The sequence below is a fragment of the Sporothrix brasiliensis genome, assembly GCF_000820605.1.
Source record: "Sporothrix brasiliensis 5110 chromosome Unknown Cont22, whole genome shotgun sequence".
NCBI classification, from domain to species: Eukaryota; Fungi; Ascomycota; class Sordariomycetes; order Ophiostomatales; family Ophiostomataceae; genus Sporothrix; species Sporothrix brasiliensis.
Genome location: NW_024467141.1, coordinates 2184722 through 2208199, shown reverse-complemented (window position 1 = coordinate 2208199; position 23478 = coordinate 2184722). Strand labels below are relative to the sequence as shown.

The 23478-nt window shown below is 58.1% G+C and overlaps 8 protein-coding genes and 1 non-coding gene across 9 annotated transcripts; 3 read left to right on the top strand and 6 right to left on the bottom strand.

The window, feature by feature from the left end:
• Positions 1–622: 622 nt before the first annotated feature.
• Positions 623–2930, top strand: SPBR_08206 (GTP-binding protein GUF1; the record flags this gene model as incomplete). The annotated part of the gene is made up of 2 exons (XM_040766444.1): positions 623–728; positions 829–2930. 2 exons carry the CDS (start codon positions 623–625, stop codon positions 2928–2930), a joined length of 2208 nt encoding a protein of 735 aa, XP_040614911.1.
• Positions 2931–3209: 279 nt separating this feature from the next.
• SPBR_09562 lies at positions 3210–3317 on the bottom strand. The gene has a single exon. It is a non-coding gene; the product is annotated as a tRNA-Arg (tRNA).
• Positions 3318–3851: 534 nt separating this feature from the next.
• Positions 3852–5342, bottom strand: SPBR_08424 (mating-type alpha-pheromone receptor; the record flags this gene model as incomplete). Its single annotated transcript, XM_040766662.1, has 2 exons — positions 3852–4486; positions 4562–5342. The coding sequence occupies 2 exons, from the start codon at positions 5340–5342 to the stop codon at positions 3852–3854; spliced, it is 1416 nt and encodes a 471-aa protein (XP_040614910.1).
• A 1706-nt stretch (positions 5343–7048) lies between these two features.
• Positions 7049–7468, bottom strand: SPBR_08748 (uncharacterized protein; the record flags this gene model as incomplete). Its single annotated transcript, XM_040766986.1, has 1 exon — positions 7049–7468. The coding sequence occupies one exon, from the start codon at positions 7466–7468 to the stop codon at positions 7049–7051; it is 420 nt and encodes a 139-aa protein (XP_040614909.1).
• A 45-nt stretch (positions 7469–7513) lies between these two features.
• On the top strand, positions 7514–11384 carry SPBR_08090 (DNA-directed RNA polymerase II subunit RPB2; the record flags this gene model as incomplete). The annotated part of the gene is made up of 2 exons (XM_040766328.1): positions 7514–11151; positions 11222–11384. 2 exons carry the CDS (start codon positions 7514–7516, stop codon positions 11382–11384), a joined length of 3801 nt encoding a protein of 1266 aa, XP_040614908.1.
• Positions 11385–12054: 670 nt separating this feature from the next.
• On the bottom strand, positions 12055–12384 carry SPBR_08761 (cytochrome c oxidase assembly protein; the record flags this gene model as incomplete). Its single annotated transcript, XM_040766999.1, has 2 exons — positions 12055–12231; positions 12289–12384. 2 exons carry the CDS (start codon positions 12382–12384, stop codon positions 12055–12057), a joined length of 273 nt encoding a protein of 90 aa, XP_040614907.1.
• A 743-nt stretch (positions 12385–13127) lies between these two features.
• Positions 13128–13757, top strand: SPBR_08700 (V-type H+-transporting ATPase subunit G; the record flags this gene model as incomplete). The annotated part of the gene is made up of 4 exons (XM_040766938.1): positions 13128–13137; positions 13335–13343; positions 13413–13513; positions 13596–13757. 4 exons carry the CDS (start codon positions 13128–13130, stop codon positions 13755–13757), a joined length of 282 nt encoding a protein of 93 aa, XP_040614906.1.
• Positions 13758–14034: 277 nt separating this feature from the next.
• Positions 14035–16260, bottom strand: SPBR_08223 (beta-catenin-like protein 1; the record flags this gene model as incomplete). The annotated part of the gene is made up of 3 exons (XM_040766461.1): positions 14035–16046; positions 16129–16177; positions 16234–16260. The coding sequence occupies 3 exons, from the start codon at positions 16258–16260 to the stop codon at positions 14035–14037; spliced, it is 2088 nt and encodes a 695-aa protein (XP_040614905.1).
• A 704-nt stretch (positions 16261–16964) lies between these two features.
• Positions 16965–19524, bottom strand: SPBR_08163 (acid phosphatase; the record flags this gene model as incomplete). Its single annotated transcript, XM_040766401.1, has 3 exons — positions 16965–17600; positions 17974–19325; positions 19389–19524. The coding sequence occupies 3 exons, from the start codon at positions 19522–19524 to the stop codon at positions 16965–16967; spliced, it is 2124 nt and encodes a 707-aa protein (XP_040614904.1).
• Positions 19525–23478: the final 3954 nt, after the last annotated feature.

Sequence of the window (23478 nt, the reverse complement as noted above, 5' to 3'; positions counted from 1 at the left end):
TTCTATATGTGTATGCTCTTGTAGCAGTTTATTCCTCCATTCCTTCTACCGCTGCCTCTTCCTTCTCTTTTCCCTGAACATATCGTTTATATTCCGTCTGGTTCATTTCTGCGCGTTGCTGCTGCTTTCTGTTATGTTTCTCTGTAACGGCTGTATTAGACGTCGCCATGTCATGTCGCCATGCGCAATTTTGTTTCGCGTTTATACCTTGTTATCTTTTTTTATCTTGGAGAGCGAGTGCAATATATATATTCCTTGTGCGAACAGCAGACGATATTTTTGGATAACAAAAGTCGACAAATATTGGGTAGCGTCAAGCCTGACTTGTTTTAGCGCTCTTGTGCCTTGTCGTCCCCCGTAATATAGAGCATGTTTAGCGCTCTTTGGAACCGCACGGTCCGATAAGATAAGACTCTCTAGGGCGTAAATTCTCGGGCCTCAATCCGCCCGAACCTCGCGATATCTGTCGGCAATTGGTCTTCACGCATATTCTTGACACGCCTTCTCGCACCTACGCCAATTCACCATCGACTTCGTCCTCTGGCAAACTTGAGCCAAATTCCGATCGGACCGTGCGCGGGGGACTCTACATACCCCCTCCTCTCGGAGACCACATGCAGCCATGTCTTCGGCTGCTGCGTCCCGGCGCAACGGTCCTTCGCGGCCGGTCGTGCGCAGGGAGCGCCAGGACCAGCAGAGACGCCGGGAGCAGATACAGCAGTACAATGGTGCTCTCTTATGACATCAGCCGTCGCACGTCCACAACGGCGCGCCCACGGACAGCCGAGCGGACAACGTCCATACGGCACCCTCGACGCACCTTTGCAGCCACAGTCAACGCGGCTTCGACGACCTCGACGGCCTCTACGGCTACTCCGAATGCTTCTTCCACAACACTACCTGCCGTCTCTTACTCGTCGAAACAGCCGCGCGTGAGCAAGAACCCGGCGGACATTGAGCGACGCATCGCGGCCATCCCGATCGAGCGGTTTCGCAACTTTTGCATTGTGGCGCACATTGACCACGGCAAGAGCACACTCAGCGACCGGCTGCTCGAGATCACCGGCACGATCCTGCCGGGCGACGGCAACAAGCAGATTCTGGACAAGCTGGACGTGGAGCGCGAGCGGGGCATCACGGTCAAGGCGCAGACGTGCACCATGATCTACCGGCACAAGGGTCTGGACTACCTGCTGCACCTCGTCGACACGCCAGGCCACGTCGACTTCCGCGCCGAGGTCACGCGCTCGTATGCCAGCTGCGGCGGCGCGCTGCTGCTGGTGGACGCCTCGCAGGGCGTGCAGGCGCAGACGGTGGCCAACTTTTACCACGCCTTCGCGCAGGGGCTGGGGCTGATCCCCGTCGTCAACAAGGTGGACCTGCCGACGGCCGACGTGCCGCGGGCGCTGCGGCAGCTGCGCGACACGTTTGAGCTGGACGTGGACGAGGACAACAGCAACGGATGCGCGGTGCTGGTCAGCGCCAAGACGGGCAAAAACGTCGAGGCGCTCCTGCCGGCGGTGATTGAGCGGATCCCGGCGCCCGAGGGCGACGCATCGGCGCCGCCGCGCATCCTGCTGGTGGACTCGTGGTACGACACGTTCCGCGGCGTCGTGCTGCTGGTGCGCGTGTTTGCGGGCACCGTCAAGGCGGGCGACCAGGTCGTCTCGATGCAGACGAACCGCAAGTACACGGTGGGCGAGGTGGGCATCCAGTACCCGGACGGCGTGGCGCAGCCGACGCTGCGGGCCGGCCAGGTCGGGTACCTGTACTTCAACCCGGGCATGAAGAAGATCCAGGACGCCAAGATTGGCGACACGCTGACGACGGTGGGCAACGAGGGCATTGTCGAGCCGTACCCGGGCTTTGAGGAGCCCAAGCCCATGGTGTTCGTGGCGGCGTTCCCGACGGACCAGGGCGACCACGCCCGGCTGGCCGAGAGCATCAGCCAGCTGGTGCTCAACGACCGCAGCATCACGCTGCAAAAGGACCACTCGGAGGCGCTGGGCGCGGGTTGGCGGCTCGGCTTCTTGGGCAGCCTGCACTGCTCGGTGTTCCAGGACCGGCTGCGCCAGGAGCATGGCGCAAGCGTCATCATCACGGAGCCGGCCGTGCCGGTCAAGATGCGGATGCGCGACGGCACGGAGAAGGTACTGACGAGCGCGGCCGAGTTCCCGGACGCCGACGACGCTGGGCGCACGCGCGGTGCCGAGTACTTTGAGCCGTTTGTGAACGCGACCATCACGGTGCCCGAGGAGTACCTGGGGCGGGTGATTACGGTGTGTGAGGCCAGCCGCGGCGAGCAGAAGAGCATTGATTTTATGGGAACGGGGGCGGCGTCTCTCGCCACGGCGGATTCGGCGACGACGGCGACGACGAAGACAACAACAACAACGACGACGACGACAGACAGCGCAACCGTCACCACGCCCAATACGGCGTCCACGGCCAGCATCCAAGTGATCCTCAAGTACGCGCTGTCGGCGATGGCCTTGGTGGACGACCTTTTTGGCAAGCTCAAGGGCGCCTCGCGCGGCTACGCGACGCTCGACTACGAGGACGCCGGCTGGCGCTCGAGCGACCTGGTCAAGCTGCAGCTGCTCGTCAACAAGCAGCCCGTCGACGCCATCGGCCGCGTCATGCACCGCTCGCAAATCGACCGCGTCGGCCGCCAGTGGGTCACCAAGTTCAAGGAGCACGTCGACCGGCAGATGTTCGAGGTCATCATCCAGGCCGCCACGGGCAAGCGCGTCGTCGCCCGCGAGACCATCAAGCCGTTCCGCAAGGACGTCTTGGCCAAGCTGCACGCCTCGGACATTACGCGCCGCCGGAAGCTGCTGGAGAAGCAAAAGGCAGGTCGCAAGCGGCTGACGGCTGTGGGCAATGTGACGATTGACCACGGCGCATTCCAGAAGTTCTTGGCAAAATAGGAGAGGAAGAAGAGAGAGGAAGGGTGAGGGAAGAGTGAGTTTGGTTGATCCGAGGTTCCTGATTCTTCGCATTTACAGGGCGTTTTGGCGGCCGCATTTGTACCTATATTCGCGGCTTTGACACACTCCAAAAGCAGCAAAAAAAGAATTCAAGCGTGTAATAAAATAAACATGTAGAACGATCATACGAAAACATCACGACGAGAATGAGAGAATGCTAAAGAAAAAAAAAAAAAAAGAGAAAGAAAAAAAAGGTACTTCAGACTCGACAAAAAACAACGACCACTACGGGACTCGAACCCGCAACCTCGGTCTAAACCCCCCGGATTTTGCCCTATGGTCGGGACAAAATAGGAGGACCGCGCGCTACCATTGCGCCAAGCGGCCTTGCAACAGTAGCATTGAGCACAGAAAACTTGTGGCCAATAGCGACGTGGCGACAATTTGTCTGCTTCTAGGGTTTATATAGTCTTTCGCAGAAGGGTGAGCCTCATGTTAGTTTCTTTGCTGCGATTGTTTAACAACGATTCACTATGTGTTTCTCATTATACATTCATATTTTGTCATTTTATTCAATAATACACAGTAATAGAGACGTTTTCGGGGAGATTATGTAAAAAAGGTTCTTGATAGTAAATACGGCCGAAATTCGGCCCTACATTTCCGAGAATAAAAGTCGTTTAAAAAGTTTGATAAACAAAACGAAGAAGAGAAAACAAACTAAAAGGAAGCTGGCATCATCTTGCAGCCATGACTCGCTCATTGGGTCAATTTGATGAAGAAAAGAAGACAAAAACAGACCAGAGAGCCAACAGGCACTGTGGCTCCCATTACATCCAACCTGTCGACACCAACCCGACAGTCTGTCCGGCAGTCTGTTCGACACTATGTAGGACCGCATCGACACTCACACCCTTGCCATCACACCATGTCCCGCCGCACTTCCACCTCGCGGTCGACCCACACGCGGCAATCGCTTGCCGACAGCGGTGTTGCATCAATGTCATGCAGCTGCTTCTCAACGGGGTCCATGGCGGCCAGGCTGTTGTTGCGTGTGTGGCTGTTGGGCGCCCCAGATCCGCCAGACATGCCCGCATTGCCCAGGCTGGACTGGTTGGCCTGGATGCGGACCTGCGTGGCAATGCCGCCCGCGATCATGGCGTTGGTGCTGTTAGCGTCCGACGCGTGCGACCAGGTACCGGAGTTGGCATTGTTCTTGCTCATGCCGTTGCTGTGGTTTCTGTGGTGGTGGTGGTGGTGCATGATGCCTATCTTGCTGTCCACGGTGTCGAGCGTGTCGAGCGTGTTGAGCGTGTTGGTCATGGCACGGCTGTAGGCGCCGCCGTGACCACCATGGCCGCTACCATTGCGGCCAGGGTGGGCGCCGGACGCGCCGCTGGCACCACTGGTGTTTGTGCGCTGGACGTAGCCGTCGGGGCGCGTCATGGCCTGGGCGATGAGCGAGCCAAGAGGCAGCAGGACAATGACGGACGTATAGACGAGCGAACCAGACTCGAACGACGAGAGCCCGTTGATCTCGATCGCAGCGAAGATGACTATGTTGTTAGCAGCGGTACGTCAATAGACAGATACGTAGAGGGAAAAGCATCGCCGAAAAGAACAAAACCTACCCGGCACCAGCATCAGGACACCGTTGGTCATGACGAGCACCTCCATGGCGGACACGCTACCCATGGGCGGAAGGATGCTGCGGTACTCCCACATGTGGATGACGAGCCGGATGATAAAGATGAAGCAGAACCAGAAGATGGTTGTGGCCGTGAAGGCAAGGTCGACCTCGACGAGCCAGAAATCGAGGGAGTCGTCCAAGTTCAGGGTCGCGCGCATGCGCATCACCACCGACGCGAACTTGAAGCCAATGGCGCACACGGCGACGACCACGGACATGGCCAAGACCACGGCGCGCCACAAGGACGGCCACATCTTGATCATCGAGTAGGCCTGCAAGAACAGCGCGGCCTCGATCAGGACCAGCTGGGGCAGCGAGAAGAAGGTGGCCACGGCCGAGACGCACAAGTCCGAGCGCCGCACCTGGCTGTAGTCGCCGACGAAGAGGGTGTAGAACTCCGTCAGCGACGACGTAAAGTACACTGCGAGCAGCACGCAGCGGATCACGCCAATCAACAGAGAGGCGACGTTGATGAGGGTGGCGGCGCGCGAGAAGCGCGACTTGGACGTCAGGGTCAGCATGACGAGCAGCATGAGGAGACAGGCGCCAATCTGGCTGCCATAGTTGATGCTCGTGCCGATGAGGTAGTGCCAGATGTAGTCGACTTGGGGCACCGAAACGGGGACGGTCGTGTTGTCGGGGCCCGTGAGATAGAACGTCTGGTTGAAGGGGTCAAAGGGGGACGAGGCCGGGCCGGCCGCGGGGGGAGCAGAAGAGGCCATGAGGAACGTGGAGATGGGAACAGGAGACGGGGGACAATATCTGCAAGATGGCAAGTTGATGACGTGGAAAAATCAAAGCCTGGCTTCGGGTGGTGATGGTATGGAATGGCAAGACCTCCTGCGAGAGAGAGAAGCAAAAATATTGAAAACGAAAGGTAAAGAAGAAAGATGGTAAAAGCTGGATGGTGATATACGTCAAAGAACGGGCGAGGAAAAAGACGGAAGATGAAGACGAGGGAAACAAGTGATATGAGAAAGCGGACAACTTGTCAGCTCCAACGAAGCACCAACCGAAAGACAGGTAAGGGAGAGACGGTAGTTGCAGTTGTTGCCGACGAGAGACAAGAAAGACGAGAGAATAGCGAGACAAGAAATAACAAAACGGCCAACAGACAAGACGCCATACACTCTCGTATTTAAAGCGTCAACAAGGAGGCGATGCTGCTCGTCCTGTTCTCGTCCTTGCTGCTCTGCCGGCTCCTTTTCGATTGTTGTCAGTTGTCTGTTGCAGGATACCTCCGGTGAGCGTTTCACTGAATGGGAAGAATGCTCTGCGTAGCCCATTCTGGCCCCGGCCCCCCTTGGCAAGAGATAAGGGCCGTGAAGCTGAAGGATGTCACGTCTTCGCCTAGGAAGAGAAGAGGTGGCGACGCTATCGAAAGTGAAAAGCGACGGTGGCCGTGGGCATCACTGGCAACAATACCAAGGGCGAGACTCTTCAATGAAAGCCACGGGAAGGGGGGGTAGGCAAGAGACAAGAGACAAGTGACGAGGAAGAGACACAGAAACCGGACGACGGCAAAAATAGAAAAGCAACAAAGCAACAAAAAACGACAAACGACAAAAGGGCAAAAGATGTGCCGAATGTCTGCAGCAACCGACTGACAAGCGCGGACTGCCCTGCCCTTGCCTGGTCGCCGAGAAATGATAGGCCGGCGCGGCGATGCAGCGCCGCGGCGTTGGTATTGTTCTCCATGCTTAGCCTTAGCATTGTTCCCGCATTGGACAGCCGTTCAAAGACAAGCCGCACGGCCGTTGGGGGCGGGCGTGCAATGGGCCTGGTCCAGTCCCCTCCCCTCGTCGCTGCACGGCAAAGTGACATCAGATGCATCTCATCAAGCGTCGGCAGAGCGAGCAGGGTGTGCGGCGAGCTGTTGGATGGTCGTTTTCTGGTTGCATATTTGTTGTTCTCCCTGAGTTTGCAACGATGATGAGTAGCTTGCACTTGCAACGGGCCACGGAGCGACTCTCACAAAGGATGAATCATTTCAGGGGGGCACGTAGGGGCAAATTGTTGCTCTTTTCGGAAATTGTGCCATTTGCTCCAAGGGTGGGAGTGATGCTGTTGCTTTCGTGTTGGTGATGCTGGTACGAAGCTGTCGTTGTCCGAAAGAACGTCCTCCAATTCTCCACAGTCATCGCACGCTACGACGCATTGGGATAGTTGGCGGATTACGTAAGTCCTGAGGTGTTCCCTTTGGTCACGTGCACATCATTTCCTTGAGTCACGTGCACTTCAATTTCTAAGCACAACTCGGACCCATGCGCAGGCAGGAGCGACCTACACCATGTCCGGCCTAGCGCTCTGTTTTGCCGTGTTGCCCCCTAGCTTTCTAGCAGCCTCTCTGGCGAGTCGAGACAAAAAAGGGAAAATAAGGCAGGGGCGACCAAGGGACATCGATGTGGCTCAAAAGCCTCTTTGTCTTCTACATCCACTTTGTTGCCATCACGAGTTTTCTGTCGACCACCGCACTGCTGCCACCACGCGGTCTCGCCCTCGACGACACGCCTTTGCCCGTTCCTTGCCGTCTCGCCATTCGTTGTGTTCGATTCGTTTTCTCTCTTTTCCGCGTTGCGCCGCCCGCCCTGCATGCGCTGATCTCGACAGCTGGGGAGAGCAGAAACGCGTCGCGGTCGCTTCGCCTGGCCCAGATCTGCGGGCCGACTCCCGTCTGCTTCGCTGTCCGCGTCCATCGATTCGACTCTGTGTCTTCTTGCCCTGTGTGCCGTTGCTCGACTGCCACCGGCCCCTTGCTCGTCGCCGCGCCCGACGCTTCCGACCCATTCGCTTTTGCGGTGAAAATCGTTGATTTCTGCTTCTTTTCACTTTTGCATCGACCCGCCATCTTTCCTACCACCTCCCATTTTCATCTTCCGACCACACCCTCATCATGGCTGACTACGACGACGGTTACGAGTACGACGACATTGTCGACGGCGAGGGCGAGGGCGACGAGAGCATCACGCCCGAAGACTGCTGGAAGGTCATCTCGTCCTACTTTGAGAAGAAGAGCTTGGTCTCGCAGCAGATCGATTCCTTCAACGAGTTTACGACCACCACGGTCCAGTCGCTCATCGACGAGCACTCCCTCTTGACGCTCGACCAGAGCAACCCGCCCATCACCTCCGACCGCCCCGTCAAGCTGCGTCGCTATGAAATCAAGTTTGGCAGCGTCATGGTGTCCAAGCCGCAGTTCGCCGAAGGCGACGGCCGCGTGTCCACGCTGACGCCCTACGAGTGCCGCGACCGCAACCTGACCTACTCGTGCCCCATCTACGCGCGCATCACCAAAAAGGTGTCGCTGGCCGTCGACGAGGAGATCCCCTACGACGAGCTCGACGAAGAGCAGATTCAGGAGATGAACCAGACCGGCGAGCAGCCCACGCGCATCGTCTGGGAGGAGGAGGCCGCCGAGGTGGCCGACGTGGAAAAGGACAAGACGGACGAGGACATGAAGGACATGGTGTTCATGGGCCGCCTGCCCATTATGGTGCGCTCCAAGATCTGCCACCTGGCCACCGAGGACGAGGAGGGCCTGTTTCTGCTCAACGAGTGCCCCTACGACCAGGGCGGCTACTTTATCATCAACGGCTCCGAAAAGGTCCTGATCGCCCAGGAGCGCTCGGCCGCCAACATCGTCCAGGTCTTCAAGAAGGCCCAGCCCAGCAAGTTCTCGTACACCGCCGAGATCCGCAGCGCGCTCGAAAAGGGCTCGCGCCTGATCTCGTCGCTGAGCATCATGCTGCTGACCAAGGGCGACACGCAGCGCGGCAGCTTCGGGCAGACCGTCCACAGCACCCTGCCGTACATCAAGTCCGAGCTGCCCATCGCCGTCGTCTTCCGCGCCCTCGGCGTCGTGTCCGACGAGGACATTCTGAACCACATCTGCTACGACCGCCACGACAGCCAGATGCTGGAGATGCTGCGGCCGTGCATCGAGGAGGCCTTTTGCATCCAGGACCGCGAGGTCGCGCTCGACTACATTGGCAAGCGAGGCCAGAACTCGCACGCCGTCAGCCGCAAGGACCGCGTGCGCGCCGCGCGCGACATTCTGCAAAAGGAGATGCTGCCGCACATTTCGCAGAGCGAGGGCTGCGAGACGCGCAAAGCCTTCTTCCTGGGCTACATGGTCCACAAGCTGCTGCAGTGCGCCCTCGGCCGCCGCGACACGGACGACCGCGACCACTTTGGCAAGAAGCGCCTGGACCTGGCGGGCCCGCTGCTGGCCAAGCTGTTCCGGGGCATCATCCGCAAGATGTACCAGGAGCTGATGAACCACCTGAAGCGCTGCGTCGACACGGGCAAGCACTTTGACCTGCGCGTCGGCATCCGCCACCAGACGCTGACCAACGGCCTCAAGTACTCGCTCGCCACGGGCAACTGGGGCGACCAGAAGAAGGCCATGAGCTCGACGGCCGGCGTGTCGCAGGTGCTGAACCGCTACACGTTTGCCTCGACCCTGTCGCATCTGCGGCGCACCAACACGCCCATCGGCCGCGACGGCAAGCTGGCCAAGCCGCGCCAGCTGCACAACACGCACTGGGGTCTCGTGTGCCCGGCCGAGACGCCCGAGGGCCAGGCCTGCGGCCTCGTCAAGAACCTGTCGCTCATGTGCTACGTCAGCGTGGGCACGCCCGCCGACCCCATTGTGGAGTTTATGATTGCGCGCAACATGGAGGTGCTCGAGGAGTACGAGCCGGTGCGCTACCCCAACGCGACCAAGGTCTTTGTCAACGGCAGCTGGGTCGGCGTGCACCAGGACCCCAAGCACCTGGTGAGTCTGGTGCAGGGCCTGCGCCGCAAGGGCGTGATCCAGTCGGAGGTGTCGCTGGTGCGCGACATTCGCGACCGCGAGTTCAAGATCTTCTCGGACGCCGGCCGGGTCATGCGGCCGCTGTTTGCGATTGAGCAGGAGGAAAAGGCCGAGTCCGGCCGGGAAAAGGGCCAGCTCCTGCTGACCAAGGAGCACATCCAGCGGCTGGATGAGGACGACGCGCTGCCGCGCGACGACCCCAGGTTCTTTGGCTGGGACGGCATCTGCGAGGCGGGCGCGATTGAGTACCTGGACGCCGAGGAGGAGGAGACGGCGATGATCTGCATGACGCCGGAGGACCTGGACAACTACCGGCTGCAGAAGGCGGGCTACGAGATCCCCGAGGACGTCCCCGACGAGGACATCAACAAGCGGGTCAAGACCAAGGTGAACCCGACGACGCACATGTACACGCACTGCGAGATCCACCCGAGCATGCTGCTGGGCATCTGCGCCAGCATCATCCCGTTCCCCGACCACAACCAGTCGCCGCGCAACACGTACCAGTCGGCCATGGGCAAGCAGGCCATGGGCTTCTTCCTGACCAACTACCCGCGGCGCATGGACACCATGGCCAACGTGCTGTACTACCCGCAGAAGCCGCTGGCGACGACGCGGTCGATGGAGTACCTCAAGTTCCGCGAGCTGCCGGCGGGGCAGAACGCGATTGTGGCGATTCTGTGCTACTCGGGCTACAACCAGGAAGATTCGGTGATTATGAACCAGAGCAGCATCGACCGCGGCCTGTTCCGCAGCCTGTTCTTCCGCGCGTACACGGACTCGGAGAAGCGCGTGGGCATCAACTTTGTCGAGACGTTTGAGAAGCCGTTCCGCAGCGACACGCTGCGCCTCAAGCACGGCACGTACGACAAGCTGGACGACGACGGCATTGTGGCGCCCGGCGTGCGCGTGTCCGGCGAGGACATTATCATTGGCAAGACGTCGCCCATCAACCTGGACCACCAGGAGCTGGGCCAGCGCACGCAGTCGCACGTGAAGCGCGACGCGTCGACGCCGCTGCGTAGTACGGAGAACGGCATTGTCGACCAGGTCGTGGTGACGACGAACCAGGACAACCTGCGGTACGTCAAGGTGCGGGTGCGCACGACCAAGATCCCGCAGATCGGCGACAAGTTTGCGTCGCGCCACGGCCAAAAGGGCACCATTGGCCTCGCGTACCGCCACGAGGACATGCCGTTCACGGCCGAGGGCATCACGCCGGACATTATCATCAACCCGCACGCCATCCCGTCGCGCATGACGATTGCGCACTTGATTGAGTGTCTGCTGAGCAAGGTGGCGACGCTCAAGGGCATGGAGGGCGACGCGACGCCGTTTACCGACGTCACGGTCGACTCCGTGTCTGGGCTGCTGCGCGAGCACGGCTACCAGTCGCGCGGCTTCGAAATCCTGTACCACGGCCACACGGGCCGCAAGCTGCGCGCCCAGGTCTTCTTCGGCCCGACCTACTACCAGCGCCTGCGCCACATGGTCGACGACAAGATCCACGCGCGCGCGCGCGGCCCCGTGCAGATCATGACGCGGCAGCCGGTGGAGGGTCGTGCGCGCGACGGCGGTCTGCGGTTCGGTGAAATGGAGCGCGACTGCATGATTGCGCACGGTGCGGCGGCGTTCTTGAAGGAGCGTCTGTTTGAGGTGTCGGACGCCTACCGAGTCCACATTTGCGAGATTTGTGGACTCATGACGCCGATTGCGTATGTTTCTGTCCCCCCCCCACCTCCCCTTCTTCATATCATCCTTTACAAGAGTATGCTGACCGTCTAGAAACCTCACGAAACAATCGTTCGAGTGCCGGCCGTGCAAGAACAAGACGCGCATTGCGCAGGTGCAGATCCCCTACGCGGCCAAGCTGCTGTTCCAGGAGCTGGCGTCGATGAACATTGCCGCGCGCATGTTTACCGACCGGTCGGGCGTGTCGATTCGTTGAGAAGCGCCGGCGTGCGAAGCGCAGCCAACGTGACAAAGGTGCATGATATCACGCTGCGTCTTCTCATGCCGTCTTGTCTGGGGGGAATCAAAATGACATGCGGAAAAATTGCAATATCTTGTAGAATGCCTTTCCGATCTGCTGTTTTCTTCTTGCTATGCTTTACTTGTCATTCCTGCCCTTTATCCCTCTTCTTTTTTCCTCACCTACTCTTCCCCCTTTTCGTTTTTATCCTCTTACTACAGCATTGACTGGATGGCGTTGCAATTTTTGTTCTTTCTTTTTTACTTTTATTTGGTCGGAAGGGCAGGGAGTTGACGTGTAAAAAGAAGATAGGCTGGCGATTCACAGAAATATAGAAATGCTAAAGTGCAATATAGGCGATACTTACCATCTTGTGACGATGCACTCAAAGAAGCATAACACAGCTTACAACAACAACACTCCGATACAATACGATATGTTCTACCAGGCTTGCTCATCCTTTACCGTAAAATATCATAACTTTTGGAGATGTCTATCTGTTTCTATAGTGCGTTCAAAAAGCCCGTGATCAATATCCAACCGCAACGCCAGTATATCGTACATTTCTTCATCCCATCGCACCCATTGAGTCCATTTTTGGGTATCAGCCACTTTCATTACACGAAGCAACACCCCTCTCCTTGTCTCATGCCCCCTTTCCTTTCGCTTTCGCCTCTGCCGCGTCTGCTGCGGCAACGGCATCGTGCACCGACTGCTCCTGTTTGTACTGGAGCTCGAGTGCCCGCTGCGTGTCAAAGTCCAGCTGCCGCTCCTGCTTGATGCGCTGCTGCTCCATGTCGCGCACGACGCCTTGGTGCATGGCCTGTACAGTTAGTGGTGGTCTTCTGGCATGTCCTGGTCGCATCGACGACGGTCTTACAGTCTTCTCGGCTTCTTGCTGGAAGTGGACAAAGGCCACAGTCGAGGCGGCAAAGAGGGACGTGCCCAGCAGCGTGAGCTTGGAGGCACGGGACATTTTGCCGTGCGGTGGACGGCTGTATGCAAAACGCTGTCGTTGGGACGTTGAAAACAAGTGATTCGATGAAAAGCTTCAAAAAGCAAAGACCGCCAAAACCGCCAAAGACCGCTAAAAGCCGTATCTACGGGCACTATACGAAGTACCGCCTATCAGCCTATGACACACCAAGCTCCATAGCTCTTTCCGTCTCTCTACACCCCCACCCCAAATTCTGCCGCTTCTGACCGCCCATTGGTTGGTTGCCCGCCTGCTCCTGCCGTTTGTCCATGCTGCAGCAAGCTTCCACTTCTGGATCAAATAGGCAACTCCAATCTGCCCGCTTTGTTATTTCAACATCCAACATCCAACATCCAACATCCACTTCCGACGACCAACGATCAACTTCAACCTCACGTCTGCCACGACGCAGTTGCTCTTCTCCTCAACAACAAGCAACCGTACTCATACGACCATCTCCTAGCACCACACCACATTCGCTCGCCTGCCGATAGCTCCCCTCCGCAGCTGCCTTGACGCTCATCGATTCTACCTCCTTCAAGACCGAAGATGGTGCGCAGCCTCTCCCTTCTTCCGTCCACAACGACTGAATAAGGGTGTCCCATTGGCCAGCTTCTTGCCGTATCGTTTCAACCTTGCTAACAGGCCTCCGGCGACAGTCCGCCCAGAACTCCACAGGCATCCAGACCCTGCTCGAGGTATGCCCCGCCCTGGTTCTTGTGTCTTGCTCGACGATTCATGCGATGGAGATGCGTTCTGTTATGCAATCAGAGTGCATATGTGAAGATGTTCCATGGCCAGCCACTGACGACATTGTTCCCGAACCTCTAGGCCGAGCAAAAAGCCGCCCAGATTGTGCAGAAAGGTGCGTGATTTTGGCTGCTCAGGGACATTCCTTTTCTATGGCGAGACGACGAGGACAGCAAGCTAACCATGATCTTCTTGTGCAGCGCGCGAGTGTACGTTTCGGACAGCAGCTGCCAGCAACCTCCCACTCCTCGTATTCCACCACTAACAACCACACACAGTCCGGACAAAGCGCGTAAGAGAGGCCCGCGACGAGGCCCGGAAAGAGATTGACGAGTACAAGGCCCAGAAGGAGGCCGAGTTCAAGAAGTTTGAGGCCGAGGTACGTCCAGCCCCGTCTTTGTTCATGGCACGAGTGCTACCTGCTGCGTGCTATCTGCTACGTGCCACTGCTAACCGTCTAGCACACCCAAGGAAACAAGGCGGCCGAGGAGGAGGCCAGCCGCGAGGCCGAGGCCAAGATCCAGGAGATCAAGGCCGCCGGCAAGAAGAGCCAGGACAAGGTCGTCAAGGACCTGCTGACTGCCGTCCTCAGCGCCAACCCCGTGCCGCCGTCCAAGGCATAGAGCGGCGGCGACCATGTGCCGTTACGTCGAGGGAGGGTGTCGGTAGATGCCGCCTCTCTTTGTTCATTGCTTTGTGTTCTCATTTTGCATATCCTATTTCGTTTTACTTTCGTCTCATGGACAAGGACAGACATTGTTCGGCAGCCACTGCCACTGCTGCACTCGACCTGGCCGTGGGCTTCCATTTTGCATAGTTGTTCATTAAACCGATCATCTTTCCAATGCTGTGCCATTGTGTCCCTAGATGCATGCGCTGTCCGTCTTGCTCGTCTCCCACCTACAGACATCCCAGCAAGGCCGTCAGCATCTCCTGCAAATCCTTGCCCTCGGGCGTCCGAAGATCCAGCTCGTCTCGCCGCTCCTGGAGCGACGTTCGCAGCACGGAAAATGCGTCGTCCTTGCCGCCCGCTGCCGACAAGAGCGACCGGATCTTCTCTTGCGCGCCGTCGTCTTCGGCCACCAGCCACGCCAGGATAATGTCGAGCGTCTGCAGCGTAAACAGGCCCGCCTCCAGCCGCAGCGACAACCGCTCGGCGTCCGCCAATGCCCTGCGCTCCGCCTCGGTCGCGTCGGCCTCGGCCGTGTACGTCGGCTCGCGTCCGGGCACGGCCAGCGCGCGGTCCACGGCGTCCACCCTCGTCGCGTACGCCGCCCGCAGCGACAGCAGCTGGTCGACCTTCTCGTAGTCTTTTTCGACAAACTTGGCCAGCAGGCGGATGCGCTCGGGCGTGTCGGCGGGTAGAAGACGCAGCATCGCCGAGAAGATGGCCAGCAGGTGCTCCGCCGTGGGCCCGGCATGCGGCCGGCTCTCCTTTTCCGTGTCCTTTTTGCTCTTGCTCTTCTTCTTATTCTTGTTCTTGCTGTGCTTAGCGTCTTCCTCGCCCTTCATAAACAGCGTAAATGTCGCCTTGAGCCCGCCGGCGTCGACCAGCGTGCGGCACACGTCGCCGGCGTACAGGCCGCTGGTGGCGTGGTCCAGCAGCTTCAGCGCGGGCGCACGGCTCTTGTGGCCCTCCTTGAGCATCAGCAGGCACAGCTCGACGCCCTCGGCCTCGACGAACTTGGCCTTGCCCTTGTGCGGCGGCGGGTCGTCCGACGTCGCCGTGGCCTTGGATTTTGCTTGCGCTTGCGCTTGCGCTTGCGCTCGGGCATCGTCGTCGTCCACGGCCGCCTCGCCCACCAGGTACGTCAGCGCCTCAAACAGGTCCGCCATGTACTCCTCCTCGTTGCCGCGCTCGGGGTCGCGCCGGCGGTAGGCGGCCACGAGCTGCAGCAGAATGTCGACCGCGTCCAGGTCCACCAGCCGCTGGCAGTTGGCCGGCGACCGGTACGCCAGCGTCACCAGGGTCTCGGCCGCGTACTGCTTGTTTTGGCTGACCGTCTCCTTGTCGTGCTCTTTGCGCTGCACCCGCTGCAGCAGCCATTGGAGAAGCGCGGCATGGCGGCCCAAGGCGTCCGCCGCGCGCGTCGCCCGCAACGAGCACAGGTTCTCGACAATGCCCAGCGCATAGTACACGCCGTTGCGGTCCACGCCGTCCGTGTCGACGGCCGGGTCCTCGTTGAGCCGCGCCAGGTTCGACACCAGCAGCCCCACCAGGTCTGCGTCCAGCAGCGCGTCGACCAGCGCAGTCCACTGCTCGTCCGTTGCGTCCACGTCCTCGTCCGTCAGCTCCCCGAGAATCTCAATCGCCGAGATGGCAATGTCCGTGTTGTCGTGCGCCAGCAGGCCCACGAGGCTGGCCGCGGTGCCGAGGCGCGCAAACTCCGGGTACAGCGCCGGGTGCTCGCCCAGGATCGACAGCGCCTTGATGTCGGCGTCGAGGTCGGCCTCGCTGGCGATAAAGCGCGTGGGGTCCGACGCATACCGCGCGCGCAGTTCGGCGTTGCGGTTGATGCGCTTTTCAAAGTTGAGCGCCGTCCTGCGCAGCCAGGCCGCGTCAAACGCCTCTGGCCCATCGGTGACGCCTGTTTCGCCCTGTTTCCGGCCTCCCTTGATCGCCCCTCCTGGCCCGTCTGCCGCGTTCTGGTCCCGGCCCTCGACGTAGTCTAGTATGCTCGCTTCAGCCCTTGTGATGCCGCCGCCAAAGAAACGGTCCTCCTCGTCGTCGCCATCGCCATCGCCATCGTCCTCAGGAGGCGCTGCCGGGCCGTAGTCGTCGCCGTCGCCGTCCTCGCCGTCGGGTGGTAGCGACGGGCCGGCCTCAATGTCGCCGGTGTCGTCGTCGACGCGCGCAAGGCGCGAGCTGCTCCCGCCATTGGGTGTGAGCTTGACCGATTTATAAATTTCGTCTGCGAGACAACGCATGTTAGTAAACGACAAGATTACCACCCCGAGCGTCGTCATGGAGGAGGATCGCGGTTCGGAACATACTGGGATCGCGGACGGGCTCAAACTTGCGTTTGCTTGGAACGCCCGATTTCTGGCGTCAGTTAGCAAGACAGACATACACAGTCGTGGCATGCATGGAGAGACTACCTTGAAGAGCTCGTCGATGCTCGTCATCGTGACAACCGGATGCGTGGGTGGGCCAAGTAGCGGGCGCAATTGAGAGTCGTGGACTTTGAAGTCGCAAAAAGTGTACAGATCGAAAGCAGAGCTTCTGGCCAGGGCCACTTTGAAGTGAGCTTGGCAGCCGCGCTGGACCTTCTATTGCTGCATTACTGGTGCCTGCAGGCCTCGCCCCGGCGTCCCCACTAAAAACGTTTTTAGCGGGTGCTTGGTGGGCGCTGTTTTGCTGTAGGACGGCTCGGCGGACACGACAATCGCGCTTGCCTGCCCCGAGACGACGTCGATGCCCCCATAACCGAGTCGTGCCTAACGGCAGGCAGGAGCCAACGGCCGACTCTTCAGGGTAGGAGCGAAGAGGTCGAGCCTGCTTGGCGTACAAATACCATGGCGAGGCCTCTTTACTTTGAAATTGCATCAAGACCATCTGCCCGTCTTTCAGCCTCGCTGCCTCACGGGCTGGGCATTTAAAGACGCCTCGGTCCCCCGCCTTTTCCCATACTTTGGCAGTACACCTTGACTCCCCTCTCCAGTACCACCACCGCCCTCACCTGCGTCAACATGCCGCCGACCGTGATTCTTATCCGCCATGCCCAGGCGCTTCACAATGTTGCAGATACGTATTCAACCCATTCGTTCTCTGCTGCGTCACTCATTCACACAGCTAACGTATCCAACGCGACTATCAGCTGCATGATCCGTCACTCTCGGAGCTCGGCTTCGAGCAGTGCAAAAAGCTGCGCGAGGTCCTGCGCACCACCCTGCCGGGCCGCCTCGACCCGGATCTGGTCATCGTCAGCCCGATGACCCGCACCCTCCAGACCGCCATGGCCTCGCTGGACTGGCTGCAGGCCAACGGCGTGCCCTTTGAGGCACACGCCGGCTGGCAGGAGACCACGGACCACCCCTGCGACGTGGGCTCCGAGATCGACCAGGTGGCCAAGCAGTTCCCGCACGTCGACTTTTCGCACGTCGATCCCATCTTCCCCGAAAAGACGACACCCCAGGCGCTGCTCTATGCCTTCAACCGGCAGGCCCTCGTGACGCGGGCGCAGACCGTCCTGGCCGAACTGTATGCGCGGCCCGAAAAGGTCGTGGCCGTGGTGTCGCACTCGGCGTTTTTGAGCAAAGCCGTGAGCGGCAGCTTGTATGCCAATGCCGATTTCCGCATCTTTTCCTTCAAGGAGCCCGTTGCGGCCGACTCGAAAGAGGCACGGAGCGCAGAACACCCGGACCTGCCACCACTCGTGTACCAGCTGCACGAGTGGGACGAGACACGGAACGGCCACGGCGGCATGGGCTGGAGCGAGGACCGTATCCGCAGCATTGGCGATGAGCTGGTAGATTGATCACAGAGATGATAGACAGGCGGTTTTGCTTTGTGTTATGTGCAAATGTGTACATTATATCATGACTAACTAGCATTTGTGTTTTGCCTACTATATACAAGACATTAGATTGCTTTAAACCGCATCCAGTCGTGGCATATCGCGTCCCAATGTCAATTTTTGGTCATTGCATCATGCCTTGTTGGCAACACACCGCTTGCCAGGTTGCCTACATTTATTTCGTTAGATCCTCGCTTCAAAAGACAAAGAATTGTGAAACCCCCCCCAAAAAGAAAAGAGCAGAAAACAAACAAAACACCAAATAAAACAAAAAACACAAGATCATCTCTCACTCGCAACACCACCCAACTCACTGCAAAACAAACTGCTCCGCATGCTCCTTGTACAGCACAGAGCTGTCCAACACCCGGCCCGTCGACGACTGGTAGAAATCAATTTTGAGGTGCTTGCTGTCCTGGAACGTAATGGACGCATACGAAAAGTCGTCGGCGTACGCAAACACGTTCGTCGAGTAGTTGGCGCCAACCGCGCTCAGGCCCTCGACGTTGCCCGGACCGCCCGCCACAATGTACATGGGGCTCTTGGGGTTCTGCATCCCTGCCGGATCCGCCACGCTGTTGTTGACGGGCAGGAAGCGCTGCGAGTTGTGCACGTGGCCGAAAATGCCCACGTCTACGCCGTACTTGTAAAAGAGCGGCTCAAACGCCTTCTGGCACGGCGAGCAGATGTTGCCGCTGCCGCCCGTCGAGTACCAAGGGCGGTGGCCGCCGACAACAACCCACGGCGTGACGGTGCGGTCGACGGACGCCAGGTCGGCCTCGAGGAACGCCAGCTGCTGCCCGAGCGAGCCAAAGGGGCCGGCGCCGAGGTGCGCGCTGCCGCTCTGGCTGTCGGGCGCATTGGGGAAATCCGTCTCGGTGTCAATCATCACGACGTGCGCCATGCCGTACTCGAACGAGTACCAGAACGGCGGGTTGGCCAGCTGGCGCGCCGTGTTGGCCGAGATCTTGGCGTCGCTGTTGGACGATGTCGAGGCAAACGCCGACGGCATCGTGCGGCCGAAGCGGTTCATGAAATCCGTAAAGTTGTGCTGCCCGGACGGGCACAGGGCCGACGTGTATGGGATCTCCTCGCAGGCGGCCTCGTGGTTACCGGGGGACGCCAGGTAGGGCTTGCGGGCGGCAATGGGGGCCAGCTGGTTGTAAAACTCTTCGAGAATCGCCTCGTACGCCTGGTGGCTGTCGAGGATGTTGGCGGCATTGTAGACCCAGTCGTCCGCATACGCCAGGTCGCCCGGATGGATGATGAACTCGTAGTCATTGATGGTCTCGGCGAGGGCACCAATGGTCGTGTGGTTGAGCGAGGGCTGGATAGTCGGAATGGTGTCGCGCTTGGACATGTCCATGCCGATCGTGTAGCCGTCCACACCGTACACGCCGAGGTCGATGACAATGTTCATCTGGAACGGCGTGGTGTCGCCGGGCAGCCGAGGGCTCAAAAAGTGCTCGACGGTCGAGTTGGTCGACACGATCTTGTAGTAGTAGGTGGTCGCCGGCGTGAGGCCAGTCAGAGACGCGGCGTTGGAGTAGGTGCGCGCCGTGTCGTACGTGACAGACGTACCGCAAGCCTGCGAGGTGAGCTTGTCGGGCGAGGTGCCGTAGTTGACGCAGGGCTTGTCGAGCTGCTCAAAGGTGTTCCAGCCAACAGACATGGCTGCATTGTTAGTCGGCGTTCCGTCCCACGCATATATTGCGTCTTAACACCATCCGTACGTACAGTTGGCACCATTGACGGCAATGCGCTGCTGCACCGGCGTCGTCTTGTCTGACGGGGTGGGCGGGAAGTTGGCAGCGCGGGCACACGCGGCGAGGACAGACAGGCCCCATGCGGCCGACGGGATGTTGTAGACCATGGTGAGATACGAGGCTGTGATTGAGTCAGCACACTGCGATTCGGGAAACAGCAAGCACAAAATTGAATACACGATGGAACAAGTAACCATAATGAGCAGGAGACAAGAAGACTAATACGAAGGCAATAAAGACAACAGCAAGCCACTACTTACTGTATATAAACTGGATAAGAGGCAAGGATGTCTTGTCCGTTCTCGGGTCGTATTATCTGCACTGACGGACGATCTCTCAGATTCAGCCCATCAAGGAGGTGGACGTCATCCAGACTTTATCCTTCCCCAAATCTACCTGCTGTCTGTTCACCATCTGGTAGAACACACCAGAGGGCCACTCCCATTCCGAAATCCTCCACGGCGGTTCGCGAAAGTAGCTGTCGGGATACCCCGTGCTATGGCTTTTGTAACCCTTCAGGGGTCTTCTCCGAGCCTCCGTAAACAAAAAAGAGGCGTAGCATGGTTGTCTTTCCCTCTTCTTTCATTCGACCGCCCTGGTCTAAGTGCTGCGAGTGGCCCATCGATGTATTTAGTGTAATTTGGTCGCAAGATCGGCCTTTCCTGTACCTGATTGGGTTGGCCAGGCCTAGAAAGAACGCCGGTTGTCGACAGGGGGACAAACCGTGTCGCCGCGTGCCAGCCCGTCCATCCCCCCCTGGTCTTTTTGCCCCCAACGGCTGGGGCTAACGTCGGCCATGTGCTGTCGATGATTGGGCGACGGTCTCGAAGAGACATCTTTTTAGATGCCCAGTAAACGGAGGCACGGTTTAAATCCAAAGAGAAGGTGCCACCTGATGCGCAGCGAGCGATGCATGTGAAAATCAAGTGATCCCCCACGCTAAAGGCGAAATAGAAGGAGCAAAAAGAGCCCAGACGAGGATAAAAGTGAACAAAATCAGGGCAAAATGCAGAGAAGGCGAGAACGACGGTGACGCCAGGTATGAAGAGGCGAGGGAAATATAACGGCCAGTTCAACAATAAACGATCAGTTCCAAGTAGCGTAGACAGACGACACCCGAATGAAAACGTGGTCGGACAAAATCACCAAACTTTGCCACGCATTTGACCCATGAACATTGCCGTGTGCCGCAGTTAGTCTGGTGACAAAGGTGGCGAGTCGTTCAGGCACACTGTTGTGTAAGTCGAGTGTGGGCTAGCCGGCCAAAGAAGCTTTTTGGTGCTCGGCACCTGTATCCTTCCTATGCGCGTACAGCCCAATGAAACAGCTGCAGTTTGTCAGTTTCGTTGCTCGTATTTCTTGCCTTACTTTGCCCTGCCTTGCATTTTCTGCTGGCTGATTCGGTCGCCGTTTTGGGGATGATTTCCCCCAACCTGCTTGGAAGTGGCATGCCTGGTCGCAGTGAGGCTTTTTGGCGTCGTTTTCCTGTCTAGGTTTACTTCACCACGCCGTAGAAGCGTACATCAAAGGTCTTTGGCATGTGTATGTCGGTATGCCGAGGACGACACTGGCAGTGTGGCGGGTGTGCGATGTAGGGGTCCAGGTAACATGCAGCCAAAATGCCAAAACGAAACCGCCGTCGACGGAAGGTAAAAAGAAAAAAACCCTGCGATGTAGGCGTCTGCACAGAAGAAAATAAAAATAAAACACAATTCAATCCTGACAAGGCCAGAATGTCCGCCCATGCCGCACGTTTCTTAATGCGGAGACCGACGCCTTGCAGCAACAGAAGAGAGGGCAGAGACAAGGGTCGCTTTGCTTCACAAGAACCGCCAGATCCCATCGGCAATCCATGTCGAGCAGAGATGCAACGGTACATCGCCTTCTGATTTTGCTGGTTGGCCGCTACCATGTGGGTCGATGATATGTCGTACAGCCGACCAGGTCAAGCTGGAGCTGTGATCCTTGCCGTTGGCTTGCGCGTTCAGATGATTAGGTCGTCTTCTGGAGCAGCCGCTGTGTAAATACTATTTACGGAGTAAGGGACTCCACCCCGTCAAATCTGCAATAACCTGTTAGTTATGCCTCTGACTACTTCGATTGAGATATATCTTCCGTGTAGAGTTACACTGGTGAAGCGACACTGCATACTTGTACCTGTGCATCTTCTCTGTTTTGCAAACACATTTAGAGCTCGGTGACGACACTGGGAAATGTGCCATAGATTCAGGTCCAGGTGGCTGACGTGCATCGGCGAAAACTCTATTAGAGACGAGAAGATTATTGAGCGGAACACATTCTATTCGGGAGCTGCCGTCGTCAGAACGCGGGACCGGTACTTCGTATGGACCGGTGACGCTGGAAAAGTCGGCATCAAGGGCGTGGGCAAATGTTGGTATCTGATTGCTGCGAAAGATGAAAGGAAGAAAAGGGGAGAGGGAGAGGGAGAGGAGGGAGAATACACAACCGACGGCTTGACATGCGTAACGATCGTGCCTGCCTCCTTTGACGGGATCTCAATGTCCAAAACGGAAGGCACAAGAAAGCACCTTCCTCGAAAACTACTTCCGGCTAGAACGGAAAGAACGTTCACGAGATGCATATGCACGGACAGCAGGCAGCTTCCTTGAAAGGAAGGACTAAGCTTTGGCTGGCTGAACGGGCCAACGAGTTCTGCTATTCCTGTGCCAACAAAATAGTAAACGAGGAGATTCTGTAGGAGTGCAAAACAAGGATCGTCACCAACCGCCCACTGTGATGCCCGCATCCTTTTGTCCACCTTCAGCCGCTACATCGGAACTCAGACCATCTTGGCATTTGTTGCTTTTGCTACTCACTTTGCCAACTCAGCGTTACGGTGCCTCCCTGAGCACCATCCGACAGGCCCCAACAACATTTCCCTCCATGGCTTACTCACACTCCATTTCGTCCCCAAGGGCATCGATGCTTCACGCGGAGTTCCAGCCATCGGCGTCCAGCTTCCGGCAGAGCGTCGGGTCCTCCCAAAGGAGCGCCGAAAACTCACACCCCGCCGGCCCGCGTCACGCGGCTGACAGCAGCTAGGTCCGCTCGTCATCCGGCTCGCAGAGATCCACCAACCCGTTTTTTCCATTCATCGAGACGCGGAAAGAAGTCGTAAACGAGGAAAAAAAGGAGGCTCGCAAGGCTCGCAGGGTCCAGGCAAACACTCTTATTCGTGACCTGCTCCGGGGCGAGCGTTTAGCCAAAGAGAATCATCGTGGGAGCCGCTCAGGCTGCGCGTCATGTAAGTCAATATTGAGAGTCTTGTCTGCCGCTGTTTACACACCACCAACTAATACACCTTGCCAAAGCAGTGAACGACAGAGCAACTGTGTTTGTGCCTCCTGTAGATGCACAAAAACCTGTCCATTGGCAGCCTGTGAGGAACTCCACGTGGGAAGCACGTCAAGACCCTTTTGCGGATGAAAAGAAAACACAATGCGTTGCGCAGTCGCACGTCGGGGTCACCACTCCAATCAGAAAGCGGTGCTCTGCTGTGGATGTGGCTCCTTTGAGCCAGCCTCTAGTCAAAACGAAGCCTGCTTCACCGCATACGACGAGCACGACAGGGCTTTACGCATTGTACGATTCCCAGAGCGGCCTGCACACTTCGCCCAACGTCAAAAGTGCTGCCACAAGCTTGGTCTCAACGAGACAAGCCAGCAACGGCATCCAAGGAAACGGGGCTTCTCGAAAGTCTCACTCAGTCGCCATTGTTAGACTCATGGCACCCATTGAGCCGGCGTCTCTCTCAAAGTCAACACTCTACACTCCTTTCCCCGTGAGTGTATGGGCAGTCTCAAGATCACCAGCTGCCAAGGCATCGAGTCTCAAAACAAAGTCAGTCACCAGCATCGAGGAGTCTCCACAGATAGATATTGAGACTACTTCGGCAGACACTGTCAAAGTCGTCAAGAGCCACGGCAAGGTCGCATCTGGAAACGACAACTTTGATTTGTCCCCGGAAGCAACTCCACGCAAAAGCCTGCCTCCTCAAGCCAGCCATGAACCGACTACACCTGTTCGCCGGGAGCCACCTC